Raw genomic sequence first — 20,298 nt, 5'->3', positions numbered from 1 at the left:
AAAGATGTCATTGCCAACATAAACTTGAAATTATATTGATATGTGGCTTGATCTCTGGGAAGTGTGGTTTTTGGGTTTTTTACAGGTGATGATTTTTTTTAAAGTTTTGGTAACCGTAACTGGATTATTGCATTACATTCTAAGCAAAATTTTCCTAAGAGATGAAAGTGCAAGAAACTTGATATAAATAATCTACAGGTTGGCTGCTGTAGAGTGAAATACCAAGAAGGGCATACTCTAATGAGTGGCTTAACGTTGAGAAATAACCTGCTGCACGTCTTTTCTGCTATGCATCCTGATAATGACAGGGGACTAATTTCTATCCCTGTGTCTTTTTGGATCCTAGGGGGTGCCCTTCTGTCATGTAGAAGTCTGAGACTGCTTTTGTTGTTCCTTATGACCTGGGGAAGTGTGGGGAAAGCGGTAGACAGATAAAACACGCTTGAGCATTTGTAAATAAGAAGGTACAAATGTAGCTCATCTGACTGTGGGGTAGAACATGTGCTAGCATGTACTGAGGTGCGATGATCATGGACATGAGTAGGGAATTGTGACTAAGAACATGGGCAGGTATGGCAATCTGTCAGATGTACACTTCGAGCTACATAATTGAGCAAACATTTAGCCTTTCAGTAAGCAGTTCTCTTTGAGTGTGTATGGCAACAGAAAGTACCAAAGAGCAACTTTTTACTTGTTAATGGTTTAATGAGACTGGAAAGGGAGAGTGAGATGGAACTTAGTAGAGAAACTTGTCACATTTCAACTGCTGAATTTACCAAATCGCAATAATTTAAATAATCCTAAAAAGTTGTACATGTCCAAAGCCTTGATAGGATCTGAAATGTTTTGCCTTTGTACCATGAAGAGCTGCAAATTCGAGAACTTCAAACCGTGACCATTATTTTTCCAGTAATACATCCAGCAGGATAGAGCAGTACTTGAAGATATCAAAGACAGCAACTTGTGATTCCTGGAGTCTGTTGTCAGTTCTGCCTGTTGGGTTTTCTTGAACAAGATACTTTGTGCTTCTGAGTTCTTCTGTCCTGAAATGTGGATAGGGATGTTTGCTGCTTTTTTTTAAAGTCCTCATCAGAGGCCTTCTGATGATAGCCCTGACGGGCTAAGTGGAGCTATTTCTAGGCACACTAATGTTTAACCTGTAAATCTATATGATAACCAACTGCTACAAAAAACAGCTTCTGTGAAATAGACCTTTTGATAAGACTTAAAGTCCATCTGGTTGCATATTGTGTCCTTCCAAAATCTTGATAGCAGTGATATTAACCTCTGCTATGCAAGGAAATTGTGAGGCTTTGCAGATTATAAATGCAACCCTAACTCTTCTTTCTGGTGATGTCTTTCTTTTGTGCATAGTATGTCATTGTTATTTTTTTGGTCATAGTGCAGGAGAGCTGTAGCCCCCAGCGTAATACTTCCTCTTTGCTAAGGGAACATTTGTATTTAAATATAATGTACTTTCTTTTGATCCCACAGTAGGCATAAGGTCCAGTGTATTGCAGCTATAAGTCTCAGCAAGCTAATCAGCGCTAATTCAGTAAGTGCAACTGCAACATATATGGAAATTGCAGGTTCCAAAGAAGGCAGAGTTGGTTGTCATAAGGAGGCAATCTTTAGTTGGTTGTTGTGTACCCAAACCTTCGAAAACCAGGGAGTAAGCTGAGTGTCATTTAACTGCGTACTTTGAAAGGGCATGAGATGAGACTGACCATCCTTAGTTCTTCACTACCCAAATATCCATTAATGAAGTGGAAAATGCTAATTTGAAGACAGCTCAGCTCTGGTTTGTGTCTTGAGGCTCAACAATGAACATTCTTTCCAGAGTCAAGGGCATATAAACAATTATGTTGAAACAAAAAAGGCTAGTTTTTGATGAAGATACAGTGCTAGAACTTGCCACAGATGGCTCATAGCAACATGTGAAAGTCATAAGAACATACAGCCACATCATAGGATCGCTTCAATGTCATCATTGTCATCTTCTAGAGGATTGTTAAAATAGCCATTAGTCAGTCAGATGTTTAACTATTGTGTCAATAAACGATCCTAACTGGCACAATTGCATGGTGCTACATCTTTTTGTCAGCAGGTTGATGCATTTCTCTCTCATCTCCCTTCTTAACAAATACTTATTAAGTAGCGAGTTATGCAGAGTACTGAAAATTATATGCCCCTTCTTTCAAATTGTTCAAATATTTCTTCTGGATCTTAAAATACACGCAAGGGCAGCATACAGTGGCTTAGAAGTATGGCAAATATGTTAATTGTAATGGAAATGCAAGTTGAATTGATACTGAGCCTTCAGAGTTGCTGACTAGAGGAATTAATTTTTCCATGTGCTGGATAGGTATCTTAAATATGAGGCAGTTTAAAGCTGCAAATTCTTAACTTCACGTTCCTAATTCTACTTCACTGTCTTTTTGGTACTTTAGCTAGACAATTATTCTGTGCAGTGGAAGATAGAGTTTGCTTGAAGAAGGAGTAGAACTGAACTTTCTTGATTATACTGGCTATTTTAACAATCCTCTAGAAGATGGCTGCTTTCTCTTCCTATGAGGTATGCTTGATATCACTAGTTTAGGGAGAGCTCGTGACGTTTTATCTGGAAAATTGCAAAGCAGCTTTGTACATTGGTTAGTTATATTAGCTGAGACCTGAGTTTTGTGTTTAGTTTTGAACTCCAGCTGACATGCTGCATGCCCTCCTGGACTTGTGGGTTTTAAGCCAGGGAAGAATCTTGGATACAAGAAACTGTTGGAGTTTGAGACATACTTGCTCTCCTGTGCAGCTGTTAGTTTCTGATGGGAAAGTATCTTAGTGTATGCTCTTACTCTTCTATTAATAGTCTCTTGCCCAGTCTCAGTGGAGGATTGGAATGCATTGTTTTTAAAGGACTCTGGAGTCGGGTCATTTTTGAGACTACAGAGGGAGAAGAGTTAGTTACAAGCTCAGGAAGAGGGGAGGTGCTTCTACTGCTGCTTTTTGCATATGACTGCTGGGGAGTGTTTCTGTGCTGATCATTGGGTAAGAAGGTAATAATCTAAAAGATTTGCTTATTTCTTCCCTTGTGCCTTTGTGGATTTGGTGAAGGAAGGGTAATTTTCGTCACTGGTCTTCCAGTAATTCCGTGACTGGCTTCAGTTTTTAAGAGTGCAGCCCAGACAGTGCATCACAGGATGTGAGAACCTCACAGCCACAGCGGCTTCCCTGAAATGCTGATGTATTCATACATGAACAAACTGCCAGTCAAGAAACAATTGTAGTTCATTTTGCTTAAGTAATGAAAGAATTCAGTTAATTAAGGAGTACAAATTTCACCTTCTTTCTGTTTGAGAATTAGTTCTAAACAGTACATCTACACTTCCAAAATAGCCTTGGATCGCTAAACTTCGAGCTTTTGTTCATGTTGGAATTTATGCATTTTGTTGTTTTTTGACTGGATCTTTGGTAATTTTTCTTTTGTATGATTTTATTCCAAATGTTAAAATCTTTGGTGTATTATTTTTGTTTCTGTTAGTAGCTTTTTTTTTACCTGTTGATTTCAGGTGATTGCAGCTCCTGTTTGAACATTCTGTCTTATGAAAGAGAAGGCTGATTTGTATTATTTGATGAGATGGAAGGAAGGAAATTTTTAGGCATCAGTGGATATATTAAAATATAAAATGTTACCTTCCTAATTAAAAAAGTAATTTAGTATATTCAATGTCTTTAATCAGTGACAACCATTTTAGGAGCGTATTTTTTTAAATTAGAAGCCAGTTGTTTTCCACTATTTCTTATATGCAGGTGTTCTGCAGAAAAATGAAATTCAGTTCTTGGATTAAGCACTGTATGTAGTTTCTGTTGTAGAAAAAAGTCCTTGTAAGAATGTTCAAATTAGTTGGTTTTGGATAAAAATACCCTTCCCATGAGTGCCTATCGTTAAGTATTAGTTAAGTATATCCAGTTAGAAAATACTAAATTCCCTGCACAAATCAAGCCTGCCACCACCACCCCAGAGTAACTGCTATTTTTAGATAAGAAATTTCAAATAGTCCGGGGCGTTAGTTTTGACAGTAAAAGTCTTCCCAGTTCTTTGTCTTGCACACAAAAAAAAGAAACAAACAAGAACAAAAGGGGGGAGGAGAAGAAAGAAGGTAAATACTGTTTTTCAGGTATTTAAAACTTTTTTAAATGGAACATGAATGCTTCATTTATTAGTTCAGTATTAGCTTTTCTTACCCTAGGTATAATTAGCAACACTTCTAACATACAAACAAGTATGTAATCTTTCTCATGAACTTGTGTAATTTGTCTAATATTTAAACAAAAAAATTCTGACTGTTGTGAGAAAAGGAAAGCAACTGCTATAAGCCTTAAGTAGCTTCTGCTAGTTTCTGAACTGCGACCTTTGCAGTACAGATTTGCGAGGAAGGGGCATATAGGAGATGACTGAATGCCTGCAAATTCGTGTCTAATGCCATTTTAGCCACCTGGGGTATAAAAAGTACATTCACAGGGCTGGTAGTTACTGTGTGGGGCCTGGAGACTTCCTTCTGGAGCAGCATTCAGGTGGGAAATCCTACACTGTCTACAGTGCCACTAGGCAGCTATGTTTGGACACCCACATTGTTCCCATGGTCTCCCAAGTTTTCCCTTGTGTCCTATTCTAATTATATTCTCCCTTTAGCATTTGAAGGAAGATGGGGTTGTACTGGGATTATCTCGCTCTCAACTTCTTCCCCCCAGAAAACAAACAAAACCTCAGTGGCACCGAGAGTTGCTTTTTTTCAAAAAGTATGTGTCGTTTTAGGCTGTTTATTTTGTTATCCTCTGACCTTGTGAAGGATCTACTGCTGCTGGAAAGGCATCCTTCTAGTTTAATCTCTTCAGAGTTTAAATGTTCACTTCACGCTTTTTAAATTTATTTTATTTTCCTCTATTGAAGTCTGTTCTTCAGACTGTTTCAGCGTCCAGTTCTACAACTGCTTTAGCTTTCTTTATACGTTTTCCTAGCTGGCAATAGGGAAGACGTGGCCAGACCAGTATTTCACAATTGTAGGACTCAAGGTGTTCATCTGAGGTTAGCCATCGGTGGACCACGGCTAGAAAGCCTCACCTTCACCATCTCAGACTTTATTGCGAGGTTTTCTTCTTGAGGAGGGTACAGTACAGAGGGTCCATCCAGCAGGGAAAGCGCAGCCAGGCAGAACTCCTTTTTTTTAGGTGTTCAGTTGCTGCTGTCTTGTTACTTTCAACATTGGGCACAAAGTACTAACAGGCGATTAGACGGTTGTGCTGGAAATGTGATACGATTGCACAGAAGGCAGATGCATTTGGATATTGCATGTGCTGAGAAACCTCGGGTGGGGAAGGCAGATGGGAATTCAGTGTAGTTCCGCTATGATCCTCGGGAGTAAACTTGCTGACCTGCTTAGCTTCAGTGCTTAAGCTTCGATTTCATACCAGAGGGTCTCTCTGGATGTAATGGATTGCAGGAACTTCAAAAGGGAGGCAGATTTACTACTGTCAGGAATTGACAGTAATAACGAGGGAAAAAGGGGCATGTTAAAGAGGTGCAGCTTCAGTTGAGATGCTGAAGAGTGAGATGCTGGTTCAGTTGAAAGGCACCAAAGCCGTGGAAGAACGGGAACAACTTAAGGTGTTATACTAGGTAGAAAATGAAGGAGTGGGATGACATTAGAAGCGGGAAAAGGAAAGCTGAATGGCAAGGAAGCGTTTCCTGGCGGAGAGATACATGAAGGTGCAGAATGGTCTTCTACAGAGCAGTGGAATTCTTGTTGCTTCGCTGCTTTTACAAGAGGATGGGACGCTTTCTGAGCTTGTCTATGCCCCAGTATTTTACTAGGCAGTCCTTTTTACTGCAGTGAGTGGCTTTTTAGCACTTAGTAGTCATCTTCTTGCTTTGGGAGTAGCAGGAAGGGAGAAAGACAATGTCACATTATTTACATTATTCCTATATTTTGTATTTCTTTGTATTCGGTGGCAAAGCAATCAAATACTTCACCTAGCCTGGTTTTGTTTTCTCTAAAATGCATGAGTGACTCATGGTTTCATTGCATAATAAGTGGATACTAACTCTTCTTCAGTGTTACTTCCCACTACCTTCTTAGGGATCATTTGCTTGCTCAGGTTAGCCTATCTGTTAAGTTTTGTTTCCCTTCACTCTCTTGCAGGGAAGTGTAGGGAAAGTGAAACAAGGTGTATTTTATTCCAGTATTTCTGCTCCTTTTTGTTCTCTGGCTCTTACCTAAAATTACTAACAACAGAATGAACTAATTAATCCCCTTAGCTTCATGAGAAGTGTCACTCCTGTCATCTTGATTGTACTCACTTCAAAAATGTTCTACTCCTTGCTTATCAATGATAAGATCTTCATTACTTCCTAATTTGTTACACATACAAGAGAATATTGAGATGCTAAAGTTTCTCTATTCAAACACATGGTACATCACTTAATTTCTCCTGCCTTCAGCTAGCTTCTTTGTAGGAATGTGTTATTTGTATGTTAGTTTGTGGGTTTTATTAATAGAGCAGCAGGTGCACTTTTCATTGTATAAATGGTTGAAGCTGTTAGGTAGCTAGCAGATGGGAATAGCGTTGGGAAAACTGACCGTGCTTGGGAAATTGATTTTGGAATATCTCCTCTGATAATTCACTATTGTTGAAAAGGAGCTTTATAGTGGCAAACTTTACTGAGCTGTTTGTATGCAGCTGGGACTGAATTTACAGACTACCTTTCTCTGACTTGCTAAAAAGCTAAGGATTGACAACCCCTTTCATCCTGCATTATCCAGTGTAGCTTTTAACTCCAAGAAAACTATGTTCACAAATTGATGCTCTGCTCCTTTGGGGTTGGTGCAGAAACATTAAATTGTACTAAAATATTCATATGTGAGTGCATTTAGCTGAAAGCAATTGATGTGCTTTTCCCTAGAGAGAGAAAAAAAAAAAACTGCTGTATGGCCCTGCACTCCAGCAGACACCCCAACCACACTTAAGAGTAATTACATAGCTTGCTGATCAAAGATTCTTAAAGTGAAAAAGAAACTGTATTTGGGATATAGTTCAGTAATGTGTGCTTCTTGAATGGAACATATTCAACTGCATCGAAGTAGTACGTACTGGATAATTGTTTGATATACAGTGTAATATATATGAACTGGTGTCAAGCCAGAAAATATTTTATTGGGTTAATAGCTTGTAATTGGAAGGAATCTCTTGTATGAAGCAATTTTCATTACAAAGATTTCTCTCTAATTTCATTGTCCTTTCACTCTTGCAAAGAAAATAAAATATCTGAGCTGCCTTTAAAAAGAGTACGTGTGCCAAAGAGGTTTATTAAACCAGCCTGTTTAAAAGCATGCCACTGGTAGCATGATAAATTGAGGTACACTGAAGGTTTTCAGTGTAATTCAAAAATTGGCATAAAAATCAATAGTAGCTGACGGCATGCTTGCAAAGTAACTACCTCATCTTGTGTTGCACCTGTGGATGCACAGCAGTCTCTTATAGCAGCATTCAAAGTCACTGTAAGCTGCAACTAAAAATTGTTCTTGTGGTTCTCTTAAGCAAATGTACCTTAACTGCCCCAAGGCAGCCTAAGGCATTTTCAAATATTCTCATAAGTAAAAATGAAGTAATATTATATGCCACAAATTATTCTATAAATAATTGGAAGAGTCAGTATGCACAGGAAAATAACTGCATTGGTATATTGGTAATTACAATCATCCATATACAGCACTCTTGTGACATTTATCCAAACAGCGTGTAACTGCCTATATGGATTCTGGAGCCGGTTGTGCAAATTCGTGCACGTGGAGTCTCATGGACTTGCTGTAGATGCTAATATGTAAGTTGGGTACGTTTAAAGCAGAAAGAGGAGTTTAGGGGATGGCTAAGGGGGATTTTTTCATTTCAATGATTAGCATGATTATGTCCACAAGACATAGCACAGTCATGTTTGTTGAAAAAACAATACAAGACTAGATTAAGACTTTAAATAGCAAATGAGAAGTTGGATTCTTGATTTGGAATCTTGCCTTTGAATAGGATAAATTTGGGACTCGGAGTTATGTTTCTTTTTAGGGTGGTTGCGATGCAAATCTGCACTTACAAACTTTGAGGTCTCTGTCAGGGTCCTGGCTCCCCCTGGAGTCTTGTGGGATATTGTGTGGCAGGACAAATTAAAACACCCTTGGCCTTTGTGCCAGTTTGCTGGCAGAATCAGCTTTGGCTGCTGCTGCAGCCCTTGTGAGAAGCCTAATGGCCATGTTACGTGCTGATGCGCGCACCTTCGCATGTTCCCATTACTGACATACCAAGCCCTTTCTGCAATAGCACATCTTCAATCTAAGTACTTCCTGATTGTGCCTCCCTGCCCTCCGCTTCGTACGCTCTTAGGCTATTCGGTCCATTTGTCTTCCTGTGCTGCGTGTTTCCTCCATTGTGTTCTTTCTCACCATTAGCTCTCTTCTCTGGTGTCCCTTCCCTTGTGCTGATGTCCGCTATCCACTTCATGAAAAATAAAGATTTGTGGCATGGCTGTGACGTACGTACAGTAATTATTTCCTGTGTGAAATTAAGTTACTGTGAGGTAAGACAATTGTCTAATCTGATGCCGTGCCCTTATACCACCAAAACTTTCACTTTCCTTGACTTCAGTTGCTTTTTGGGACTTGGTTTGTGTCAGACAGTGCAGTGAGCCCCTTGGTACAGAACCTGTGTGCTGTTCTGTTACACCGTTCTCATGTGGCACAGCGCTGGCAGCAGCCCTTCAGTGAAAACCTGCCTGTGCACAAGCACCAGGGAGTTGATAAATGCCGCTCCATGTTCTGGACTTTGATGTAAGTGCCTGTAATTGTAGGCTGTGGGTCAGCCGCCTGACAGCAGTAATTAGAGCAGCTTCCAGGGATCCAAAAAGCAGGAACTTGAAGTTGGTGTAGAGCCATCTTTGTTGGCACCTGAGAGGTGTGATCCAGACTCTGCTTCATGCTGGTTTGTGCCTTGGCGTGGGTCTCCCACATAGATGAGCTCTGAAGAACGGAGATCTCCTTCCAGACCTTAACATGCTGCGATGACAGGTGTGTCGCGTAACACAATTGGAAGTGACGCTGCTCAGTGGTACTGATCTGCTTTCCATTTTCCTCCCTTACTTACCTTGGGGCTACAGTCCTGACCTGGGACTTTGAACACTAACACAGTAGGAATGATAGGACTCAGCAAAAGGCATGACAGAAGTGAATGATTTCAGGGAAAAAATCAAAACAAGGGTATTACTCTGAAAATAACGTAGAGGTACGAATTTCTGAGTCTTTTATGACCTCTCGGGATGACCAGTTGAATTCTCTCCTTGGAGAGCACTGAACAGTCGTGAATCTTTATCATTCAGACCTTGGGGGTCCTTTGTTTCCCTCCTACTAAATTGTAGAATAGATTTAAACTAAGATTTAAGCAGTCAAATCTATTTTACAGTGTGGAACTACTGATAAGAAACATGTTGTCCTGTGTGTTCTTTGTATGAAAACATTACTGAGGTGATCTACCATCACCAGTGTGACAGCCTACTGAATGGACCAGTTATCTTAGCCAGAGAGCCAAAAGCACATAACCTAGAAGGTCATGGCTTAGATGCATAATAAAGGCTTTTTAGACGAGCCTGGTGATTTACAAATGTCCTTTTAATGAAACATCCTTGTCTTTCCTAGATATTTTAATGGAATATATACATAGGCATCTGGCTCCTGGTTAGCTGGATTCTTTCCAAAGACTGAACTTCACAATGTTAAACAGACTGATAAGAGTATCTGGTAGTCTAGATGACTGGCACTTAATGAATTGCTCTAAAAAAAATCAAATTACAGTAATGTGTTTTTAAAAAGAGCTTGTATTAAAGACTATATGATGTTAGAATAATTTCTGCTGTAACATCTGTTCTTTTATTTGGTATAATTAAAATATTGTATTCTTACCGTGAGTTCTTACATGAACATAGTATATTACATTGCAGCTGTGGTTAAAATGGATTGACCTCCAGTAGTAATCTACTCAGTAAAAAGCTACTGAGGCTAAGAAATTTCTGAGTGTCTTCAACAGCTGTGTGTTCTTGTGGAAATGCATAGACTCTATTCTGTGTTTCAATTTCAAAGCAAGCCCTTTTAATGGGAAATGCTTTGTTCCTGCTCTGTTTTCCCTCCCCTTCAATTTTTACAGGAGATCGCTTTCGTAGGAAAGTGTAGAAAAGCTTCATAAATTTTCTTCACCTATTCCTATTTAAAAACCGATATAGTAGGTGAAATGTGTAGCTGTAGAAACATCGGAAAGCGATCATCTTTTTTTCTTTAATTGATATAATGACTATCAGGCCTGTATGAAAAAAGCGGTCTGTGCGGTCTCTGTATTTGAACACCTTCATTTGCCAGCCTCCTCTGTAGTTCTGTGCCTGTTCCACAGCTGTGCTTTGTTCCGTCATGGTCAAAGCCACTTAACTGTAATGCACATCTTCAGTTGCGCAGGGGTAAGATTTTTTGACCCTCTTACCCTCCCTGGCCCCAAAAATAATTTCTTGAATTAGATTTGTAAGTTCTTAAATATGGACTAACCTTGGTATTTTTAAAAGAGAAATTCTGTTAGTATTTGAGGTTGCGTCTTTTCTAAGCAGGTATAAATACCACCTTCCAATTGGTTTTGACAGATGATCCCCTAACTAGTTTTGTGTGTTACAGTTTCCTCCTATTGAATGAGTTGGTGAAAAGTACTTTCTTCGTTTTTCTTCTGTAAAATTAGGTAGCTAAACAGTGCAGGTTTGACGGCTACTTGGACTTGTGGTGGTGGGAAAACTGTCATGGAGCTGAAAATAATACTTGGTTTTGGATAGATTATAGCCTGGATGACTTTCAGCCCGAGGGAAAAAAACCCAACTTTTCTGCTGTGAATTAAAACTGTCGATACAGAACTATTTGCCTATAAATTTTCATCTGTTTTGAACGTAAGTCTCTTTAGAGATGCTAGATGGGGCGCCCCAAAGTGTAAAGACCTGCTCCATGTCGGTGCCTACCTGGGAAGCACTTCTTTACTCATCCTGTGTAGGAGTTGATAGTGAATGGGGGAAGAAAAGCTTTGGGGCGTATGAACACTGAGGCTTGGGGTAAATCATAGAAACGGGCTACAAGTGTATAGTGCAGTAGCCCACTTCAGTATCTGAAACGTTTCATCCTGTCATATAGGGAACTTTGTAAAGGTTTAAACACCTGAATTTCAGCTTTGCATGTTCTGTCTTATTTAAAGGATCATAGAGGCTTCAAACCAAAAAGCCTAGGTTTTCTCTTTAGGCAACCGCATTATCCATTTGTGGGTTATCTTGCTTAATATTTGCGTTGGGAATCTCCAGGGTCACGGGTAACACTGATTGCCCTGTCCTCTAGCTGAGCAGTGTCTTATGTGTGATGCAGATCTCTTTTTCTTTCTTTTTTCTTTTTTCCTCATCTGTCTTTGCCAGATGCTCCTTTGGGATTCTCCTTATACAGCTACATTGCATCCCCAAGTGGGGAAGGGAACCAATCATCAGCTGCCTTTAATATTGAAATCTACTGTAATGTAAAAACTACTGCGTGTAATTGATTTTGAGTAAGGTTTGTGAGAGCTTACTGAAACTATGTCGTGGGTACCAAAAACGTCTCATTTTTGTTTTCTTCTAGGAACTTTATATTGCCGTGGGAATATCTGGAGCAATCCAACACTTGGCTGGGATGAAAGACAGCAAGGTATATAAAGATGGGTGTGCTAGAAAAGACTTTTGAGGAAGGAAATGAGTTGACTTCCTTGCTTTTACATCAGTACTTTAGCCAGTTTTCCAATTTTTTTTAATGTCAAAATGGCCAGTTTGTCTGCTTCTTTAAAACACGCTAACCCTCCAAGCCCGGCCAAAGAAAGATACTGTGGGAAAACATCTAACACAGTAGAAAAACCATTGCACTGCAACCCAACGTGGTAAGTAGAAGCAGCTAATTGACTTTGTTTATTTAAAAAAACCCCAACAACCAAACCCACATATGCCTGAATTCTATACAATAGCTCCATTTGCGTTTATTTCAGAGTATGACGTATTAATTCATGCATAACAATGTGCAATTTGAATTATGAACTTACTATTCCATAAAGTAAAAGATGTCTCTGACATTCCTGCGTTTAGCCATTCAAATGGAAACCTATTATAAAACGGCATTAAAACTTTAACAGGTTTAACTCTTTAGTAGCCAAAGCAAATAATCCGGAATTGGAATTGCCAGTTTGGTCCACAGCGCAGTGTTTGGAAGGTGGAGCAGAAGCACCTGCTGAATCATACTATCAAATGCCAAACATCAAAAACTGGAGGTTGGCCTGCCTCCCCGCAAGTCATTTTAGAAAAAGGATATATATATATTTTTTCTGTTTCCAGGGAGTGAACTTACGCTTTCTGGCAGAAACCAAACCAGAACTCTGACTAGCTTATCAAACTGAGGAAACGGTTTGCAAAACTTTACAGGCAGATCCTTGTGTTTAACCAGTGGCGGACTAGTGAGTTTATGTGACTGGTAATTGTCCTCACAAGCCAGCCTGCGTGGTAGGATGAGCTGTGCTTTCTTACAATTTAGTTCTTTTTGCAAGTATTATTTAAATAATTTTTTTGGAAAATCATGTAAGCTGGATTTGGGATACAGGACCCTTTTTGGGGCCTCAGTCTTCTAAAATCAGGGACTCAAGTGGTGCTAGCATTAGTCAACACAGTGGAGAAAAACCAACCGAAATTAGAAATTAAGGATGAGTGATGGGCAGGGATGAGGGTCGCTATTGAGAAGTGAATAATAGCATCTGTAGCGCAGTGTACTCTCACTGGTCTTAGTGGAACAGCATTGCCGTAGTATCTCCTACTCAGCACAGCAACGGGGAGACAACAGGGACAGTCAGACAGCGGGAGAGCCTGCGAGAGCAGCACTGGTGCGGTACTACCACGGTCGTCCTCGGCTCCCTCTGGACTCTGCTAGTAGCTGATGGGCCACAGTATTAAGAGTGTCTTTGTTTCGAGGCGTTTAGTCTCCAACTGTGCTTTTGGGTGAGGGAGAGGATGGGCGGGTGGGATTAGTATCAGCCGTTGACTGAGAACTGTGTATTTAAAGCTGCTTAAAACTTGATCTGACCCTGTTTGTATTTATCTCCTGCCTTATCTCAGTTAAGACTCCCCGCAGTACGGGGAGCCTATTACTTTAAGTGCCAGAATTTCCTTTGATATAAAAATATTGAGCAGCAATATTGTCCTGTACTGTAACAGCAAAACCTCTGCTTTTTTGGCTTTTCCAATGCCACGTTTGATATTTTGAGGCATTATTTTATAGGAAATAAGGACAGATTAAATTTGTCGATACAAGATGCATACTTAAGTTTCATTTCTCCCATATATCAGTTTTTCTAGTGTAAACAAACACGTGTATTGTAAAATCCAGTTTTACATACTTAAGTTTCATTTCTCCCATATATCATAGTTTTTCTAGTGTAAACAAACGTGTGTATTGTAAAATCCAGTTTTACTTGTTTGTGTTTGAAATGTGTTCTGCTTTCCTTTCAGCCAAAGTGTATAGGTGTTGTAGTTACTGAAAAGATCCAATTTTTACAAACATAAAGCATTATGCAGCCATGGGAACTCTCTGGAGTGTCCCCCATCTTCCCTTGGCGCTGTGAATTACCTGGCATTGTGAACTCGTACGCTTCAGAATACGTTTTCCAAAGTCGGCAGATGCTTTCTACCAAGTGAAAGGTGTAATTTATTTGCCCTTTTACAGCAAGGTAGAAAATGCAGCTTTTGAGGAGACCTGGAGAGTCGTCATTGCTTTCTTTCCTTTTTTAATTCCCTCATGAGGTAGTTACAGCATCTTTTCTTTCTAAGAGACTTAACTTGCAAAGTTCTGTTGCAAGCAAGGTGCTGCTTTTGCTTCTTACCATGGAAAGTCTGATTTAGCGATGAGGTAGAGAACCAGACCTCACTAAAAAGTTACTTCAGCTAATGGAGACAGGAAGGACTAGGCTGCCAAACTAACGCTTGAGACGGTTTTGCAAGCAACTGGTGTTAATTATTTTTGTGGTAAGGACAGAGCCGGCAGCCCTCAAGGTGTCACTATCTGCTGGCCTCAGCTGGCCCTCAGCGTGTGTCACCCCTGTGGCCTCATGCCCCTGTGAACGGTTATAGAATTGTAGAATAGTTTGGGTTGGAAGGGCCCTGGGCCAGTGTTTCACCACCCTCAGCGTAAAACATTTCTTCCTTATATCAAGTCTAAATCTACCCCCTTTTAGTTTAAAGCCATTCCCCCTTGTCCTGTCGCAACAGGCCCTGCTAAAAAGTTTGTCCCCATCTTTTTTATGAGCCCCCTTTAAGTACTGATAGGTTCTGCAAAGCATGGTAGGGCCTCAGAGTAGTTAGAGAAAGTCTTTATTGAGCGAATATCCTCGGGTATCACAGCCTGGGTTTTGCTTCCTGCGCTGTAGAATTGTCAGTGGAGGCTTGCATTTGCAAATGGGGTAACTGGAATAAAAACAATAAAACTTTGGGAAAAATATTTCAGGGGAAGCATTACTGGAATACTTGCAGGTCTTTGCTTATGAGCTGGCAAGAGGGCGGCAGCAGCGCTCTGCTGTAGGTACTTCCTTCTTGCACATATGATGTGGTCCTTCTTTATCGTGAGTCACAGGATATAAATGACCTGTGAAGAAAAAAACATTTCTGTGGGCCTAAAAACACAGGATTTGCAAACTTGTATCGTTGAGTTACTGCCACTGGGCATACGCTACTGAGCCATTAGTTTTGTTGGACAAGTACATTCAGCGGAGGGAGTAAAACAGAGACACATGATCTGTGGCTACCTGGGAAGGACAGGTAAGTGTATCAAAGAACGGTTGGGTTAGAGCTGTCCCGAGGAGGCCTGTTGCCTCGAATCAGAGTTCGCACTGGCAGCGTGTAGGTGGAAGGGCAGCATCGGAGTGCTGTGGTTTAGATCCCTGCTTGGTGTAAGGCTCGTTTTATGAGCTGTTGTCAGTTTGTTTCCCCCCCCGCTCCTTCATGGAGTGCTCCCCAGCCTGTTGTAGATTTTGGTGTGGACACCCATGCTTATTTTGCTGGAAGCTCACGGACATTTACAGAACGATTTACCTGTATAGCAGAGTTTAAACCAAGACAGACATTTTCTGGACCGTCATGTAGGGATTTCGATCATGTGCGTTTTTCTACGGTGTGACAAACTAAACGATATGTCCCATAGTAAGTACAGAGGCCTTTAGGCGTGGCTTTAGTATACCTGTTAGAAATGCTGCCTCTCAGGTATTTCTGTAACGGTACGGCTTAGATCTTGCAGATAATCTTTTGTGGTAATTTTTTTCCTAGACTCTTTTTCAACAGGGAAGGACAGCCCTGATGTACGCAGTGAGCAGGGAGGGGGTGTTTGCTTGTTTTTGAGGTGAAAAGGAAAAATGTTTGTTAAATGCTGCGATCCGTATCTTCTGCTTCTAAGGGCTTGGAGAGAATTTAGCCCATGTTTCGTAGATAAGGCCTGTCCCTGTAAATCCGGCCCTAGAGGTTAATCTATATCTATATCTTCATATTCACCTGGTGCTTTACTGTTGCTTGCAGACCATTGTTGCTATTAACAAGGATCCAGAAGCTCCAATTTTCCAAGTGGCAGACTATGGACTGGTGGCAGACTTATTTCAGGTGAGGCTAAACTTGGAGATGCCCGGCATTACTGTTTCAGGGATCTAATGATAGCTTAGATAATAGAATCTAGCAGGTGTTAAAGAAAGATGTCTGTGTGAGGGTGTTTGCTTTGGGTTGTTTTGTTGAAGAATTTGCTTTACGATTTCATTATTTTCATGCTCAAAACTCAATCCCTGCAATAGAAGCTATCCTGTGTGGTGGGTGGGTGTCAGCCAGCCTGCCTCTAGTCTAGTTTCCTGAATAGGAACCATTTTGAGAAATAACTGCACATAGGTGCTTACATGTATTTTTAAGCTTTACAAAGTATGAAAGTACAGCGTTGGCAGGAGGAGTTCCAAATTTTTGCCTGGGCTTGCTGCCTTGCTGCCACCCATGAGGAACCCGTAGTTTCTTCCTGGGAAAGCGGAGCTGTGAGCTAGCCCATGTCCAAGGGCCTACGGCTTGCATGTGCGAGCTGCCGGTGCGCACGTCCACACGTGTGACTGGCGGGAGCTTGTAGTGGCTCTGTGGAGAGGCGTGGGCAGAAACTCTGCCAGCACTTAATGCCATTCCTGAACTAATGCCCGCTGGCTCAGCGGTGAGCACGGGCCTTTTCATAAGCCAGAGACAAAGTCACATTCTGAAGAAACACCATGTAGACAATTTCCTTAATAAATTTTGTACGAATGCATTATTTCCACCTAATGGAAATGTAGCTCTCTTAAATAATTAAGAGGCTTTATTCAGCAGGAGAGAAGGGGGGGAGTGCTGTGAGCTGGGGTGGCCCACAGCCCCTGGAGTGGTGTGCTGGGCATGAGGGGCGGGAGGGTGGGGAGTGTAACTGGGGGTTGGGTGCTGCACATGGAGAGTTTGAGGGGGGTGTCAGAGGGAGAGCATGCGCTACCCCAGCACTGGTGTTTGCAGGCGGTGGCGGAGATGACTGAGCTCCTGAAGAAGAAGTGAGCAATGGCGATGGGCCCTGCGCTGCAGCTGGGGTGTGGGGTGGGGAACTAAGGGCAAATAAAGGATTGTACTGGAAAGAGGTGGGGTCACTGCAGTGTTGGTTTTTTTTTGGTGGGCAATGGGATGGCAGAGAGTGGTGGTGGTGGGGTGGAAGAAAGGAAGGGAAGGATGGAAAGGGAATGCAAGAGGGATACAAGGCAGGAGGCAGTAAGTGTTTGTCAGTGTTTATTCCCATCCCCACTCCCCTCCCAGCTGCGCTCAGCTCCTGGGTAGGGTCAGGCCCGGGGGGCAGGCTGGGCCCAAGCTGTCCAGCAGCTCTGTCCTGCCCCTGGGCACTGTGGGCCTGTGCTGGCCCTGGACTGGTGGAAGGATCCATGGTGTTCCCTGCCACCATAGGTGGCAGGACAGGTCCACAGTCTGTCTGTCCCCCCAGGCACTGTGGGTCCATGTTGGCCTAAGACTGCTGGAAGGTCCATCGTGCCCCAGAGGACAGCGTAGGTCCCAGCTGGCCCAGAGCTGGTGGCAGGGCAGGTCTGTCATGTGCCACAGGCACTGGTGGGCAGAGGTGATGCTGGCTTGGCCCCAGGCTGGTGGCCATTGCAGGAGATACCACAGGTTGTCTCCAGCACTGCCACCTTGCCTGTGGCAGCTTTGTGACCCAGTGGGGTGAGTGTGTCCCCAAAGCTGTCCCCATTCCCCCAGGCTGTCCCTATGCCTCGGGAACCCTGCCCAGCCGTGGCTCCGGGGGCCCCAGCGCCCCATACTTGTCATCAATCATCGGGGCACCCTGGGGGCAGTCGATGAGTGGCTTGAGCTGGAAGACGTCGAGGCTGTCCTGGTTCCTGCGGTTGTAGATGCTCAGCTGGTGGCCCAGAGCGGGGCTGGCCCCCACTGAGCCCGCTGGGCTGGGCAGCTTCAGGTTGACAGGATCCAGCCCCTTCTGCGCCAGGCAGGCCTCTTCCGACAGGGACGACAGCAGCTCCTGCACCACGGCGTGGGCCACCCGCTGCCCAGTGGGCGCAATGTCAGCCTGCGGGCCGGTGCCAGCCTCCGCAGCATCCTCGCAGGCCGTGCTGCAGTCCGGGGAGGAGCCGAGCGCCTGGCTGCTCTCGCTGCAGGCCTGGGTGCCCGAGCTGACGGTCGAGCGTGAGGCGCTGCCCGACGTGATGCTGGCAGACATCCCCGTGCTTCCCAGCGGCATCGGCACCTCCACTGTGAAGAGGTCAGAAGAGATGTTGGGGCGATGGACGTCGATGGCGGCGGTGGTGACCACACAGATTGCTGCCTCAGGGACGCCGCTGTCTGCAGGGAACAGCCCCCTTCACTTACACAGCTGTTTTTATATACACAGCTGTAGAGAGAGATGCACATCTTTATGGAGAGAGAGGTACCGCGCCATAGATATAAAATGGGCATTACATATATATAATACCATATACCTCCAGATGTGTGTACGTATTATATAAAATGCATGTGTGTATATACACGTGTCTATAATTACACATTATCTAACTTTACACACACCCCTTTATATATAAATGTGAAAAGTGAGAATGTATATAAAGCGGTATACATATATGGAAATATAGCTATACGTAAACACATCCCCGCAAAACCTTTTATTTATGTAGCTTGTAAAATATATATATATAAAATGCATGCGTGTATATACACAGGTCTATAATTACATTATCTAAAACTTTGCACACACCCCACACACACCCCTTTATATATAAATGTGAAAAGTGAGAATGTATATAAAGCGGTATACATATATGGAAATATAGCTATACGTAAACACATCCCCGCAAAACCTTTTATTTATGTAGCTTGTAAAATATATATATATATATCTTTGTGTCTAGACACACACATCTTTTATATATCATGTATATAATGAGGGTGTATAGAGAGGGCTATTAATATATCAATAGTATTGCATACATCTATTACGTGTACACACTTTATATACACACGCAGTATATATATACTATGTAGGTATATACACACACATTCTTTATATAAAGATTTATTCATATAGATATGGGGAATATGTGTGTGTCTATGTATAAGGAGCTGCATATATAATACATTATACCTACTGATAGACACACAGACACTGTGTATATACACTACCTAGTACACAGTCCCCCCTTTACATACACTTAACTACCTACTGTTAAAACAGACTACAAACACAACCCTACTGTTTTTATATATGTGTGTGTATATATACATATGTACTACATCATACCTATACATGAACACCCACCCCTTATTTATATAGATTTAAATTACATACACACACACACCTTTTTATATATCTTCATATGTATATAACGGGGATGTATATACAGCTATAAATAATACTGTACACCTATATATATGTGCACACACATACATATTATATAAAATACATAGGTGTATATACACAGTCTCTCCCCCCTCATTTTATATACACATAATCTTTATATAGAGATTTATCCGTATAGATACAGGGAATATATGTCTGTGTGTATATACAAGCCCCATATGTAATACATTATACCTATATATGTACATTTTTCTATGTATACACACACATACTCTATAGTACATAGTCCCCCCTTTAAATACATATGATTATCTATTGGTAAACAGAACACACACACACACCCCCCTTTATATATAAATGTATGTATATATACACATATAATTATCTACCTTTAAATAGAATACATGTGCACGCTTTCTGTATATATATTGGGGTATACATAGATAATAACATCATACCTATATGTGAACACACACCTCCCTTTTTATGCATTTCCATGTATATTATGGAGATGTAGAGGGGTATACATCTATAAATAATACTGTATATCTACATATATATGCACACACACATATTATATAATACATAGGTATACATAGACACACTCACACACCCCCACCCCCCTATTTAATATACACATAATCTTTGTATAGAGGTTTATCCATATAGATATGGGGAATATATATATGTGTGTATATATGAGCCCCATATATATAGAGTACATAAAGTATATATAATGCTTACCTTTATTAGAAATGTATATCTCACTGTGTATGTATACATAGGGAATGTAGATATGGGGATATACATATGTAATTAATACATTATACCTATACATGAACACACACAAAATTATATGTATATACACAGTCACTCACACCTCTCCCTCATCTATCCTTTTAAACATACATACACCTGTGTATCGACTCATACATCTTTATATATAGCCATGTATATAATGGGGATGTATATAGAGGGATATACACAAATAAAAATAATACTGTATACCTATATGTGTATGCACATACATATTTTTTATAGATATATAATTTATGTGTGTAGATAGTCTTTCACACACATATATACAGATCTACATTTACCTATATATGCATACATACTTTATACATACTATAGAATACATACAAAATCTGTAAGTATATAGTCACACACAGACACACACCTTTAAATATTTATTATATATAACGTATCTATGAATATGCAGTTATTCACACATACACACAACCCTTTATGTATCTTATATAGACTTACATATGTACATACACAG

The 20,298-nt window shown here is 41.2% G+C and overlaps 2 protein-coding genes across 2 annotated transcripts in view; one reads left to right on the top strand and one right to left on the bottom strand.

Annotated features, from left to right (window-relative positions):
- ETFA (electron transfer flavoprotein alpha subunit) overlaps window positions 1-16,786 on the top strand; it is a 31,710-nt gene extending 14,924 nt beyond the window's left edge. The window contains exons 10-12 of the mRNA XM_009278890.1: window positions 11,718-11,783; window positions 15,674-15,754; window positions 16,661-16,786. Coding sequence (XP_009277165.1) covers window positions 11,718-11,783; window positions 15,674-15,754; window positions 16,661-16,699 — 186 coding nt within the window. The 3' untranslated portion in view covers window positions 16,700-16,786. The remainder of the gene's footprint in view (window positions 1-11,717; window positions 11,784-15,673; window positions 15,755-16,660) is intronic.
- Window positions 16,787-17,408: 622 nt separating this feature from the next.
- TMEM266 (transmembrane protein 266) overlaps window positions 17,409-20,298 on the bottom strand; it is a 60,761-nt gene continuing 57,871 nt past the window's right edge. Inside the window, exon 10 of the mRNA XM_009278829.1 lies at window positions 17,409-18,001. Coding sequence (XP_009277104.1) covers window positions 17,409-18,001 — 593 coding nt within the window. The remainder of the gene's footprint in view (window positions 18,002-20,298) is intronic.

This window comes from Aptenodytes forsteri, unplaced genomic scaffold (genome assembly GCF_000699145.1).
Source record: "Aptenodytes forsteri isolate BGI_AS27 unplaced genomic scaffold, ASM69914v1 Scaffold258, whole genome shotgun sequence".
Taxonomy (NCBI): domain Eukaryota; kingdom Metazoa; phylum Chordata; class Aves; order Sphenisciformes; family Spheniscidae; genus Aptenodytes; species Aptenodytes forsteri.
Note: the sequence above shows the minus strand (reverse complement) of the source record. Positions and strands in the feature narration are given on the sequence as shown.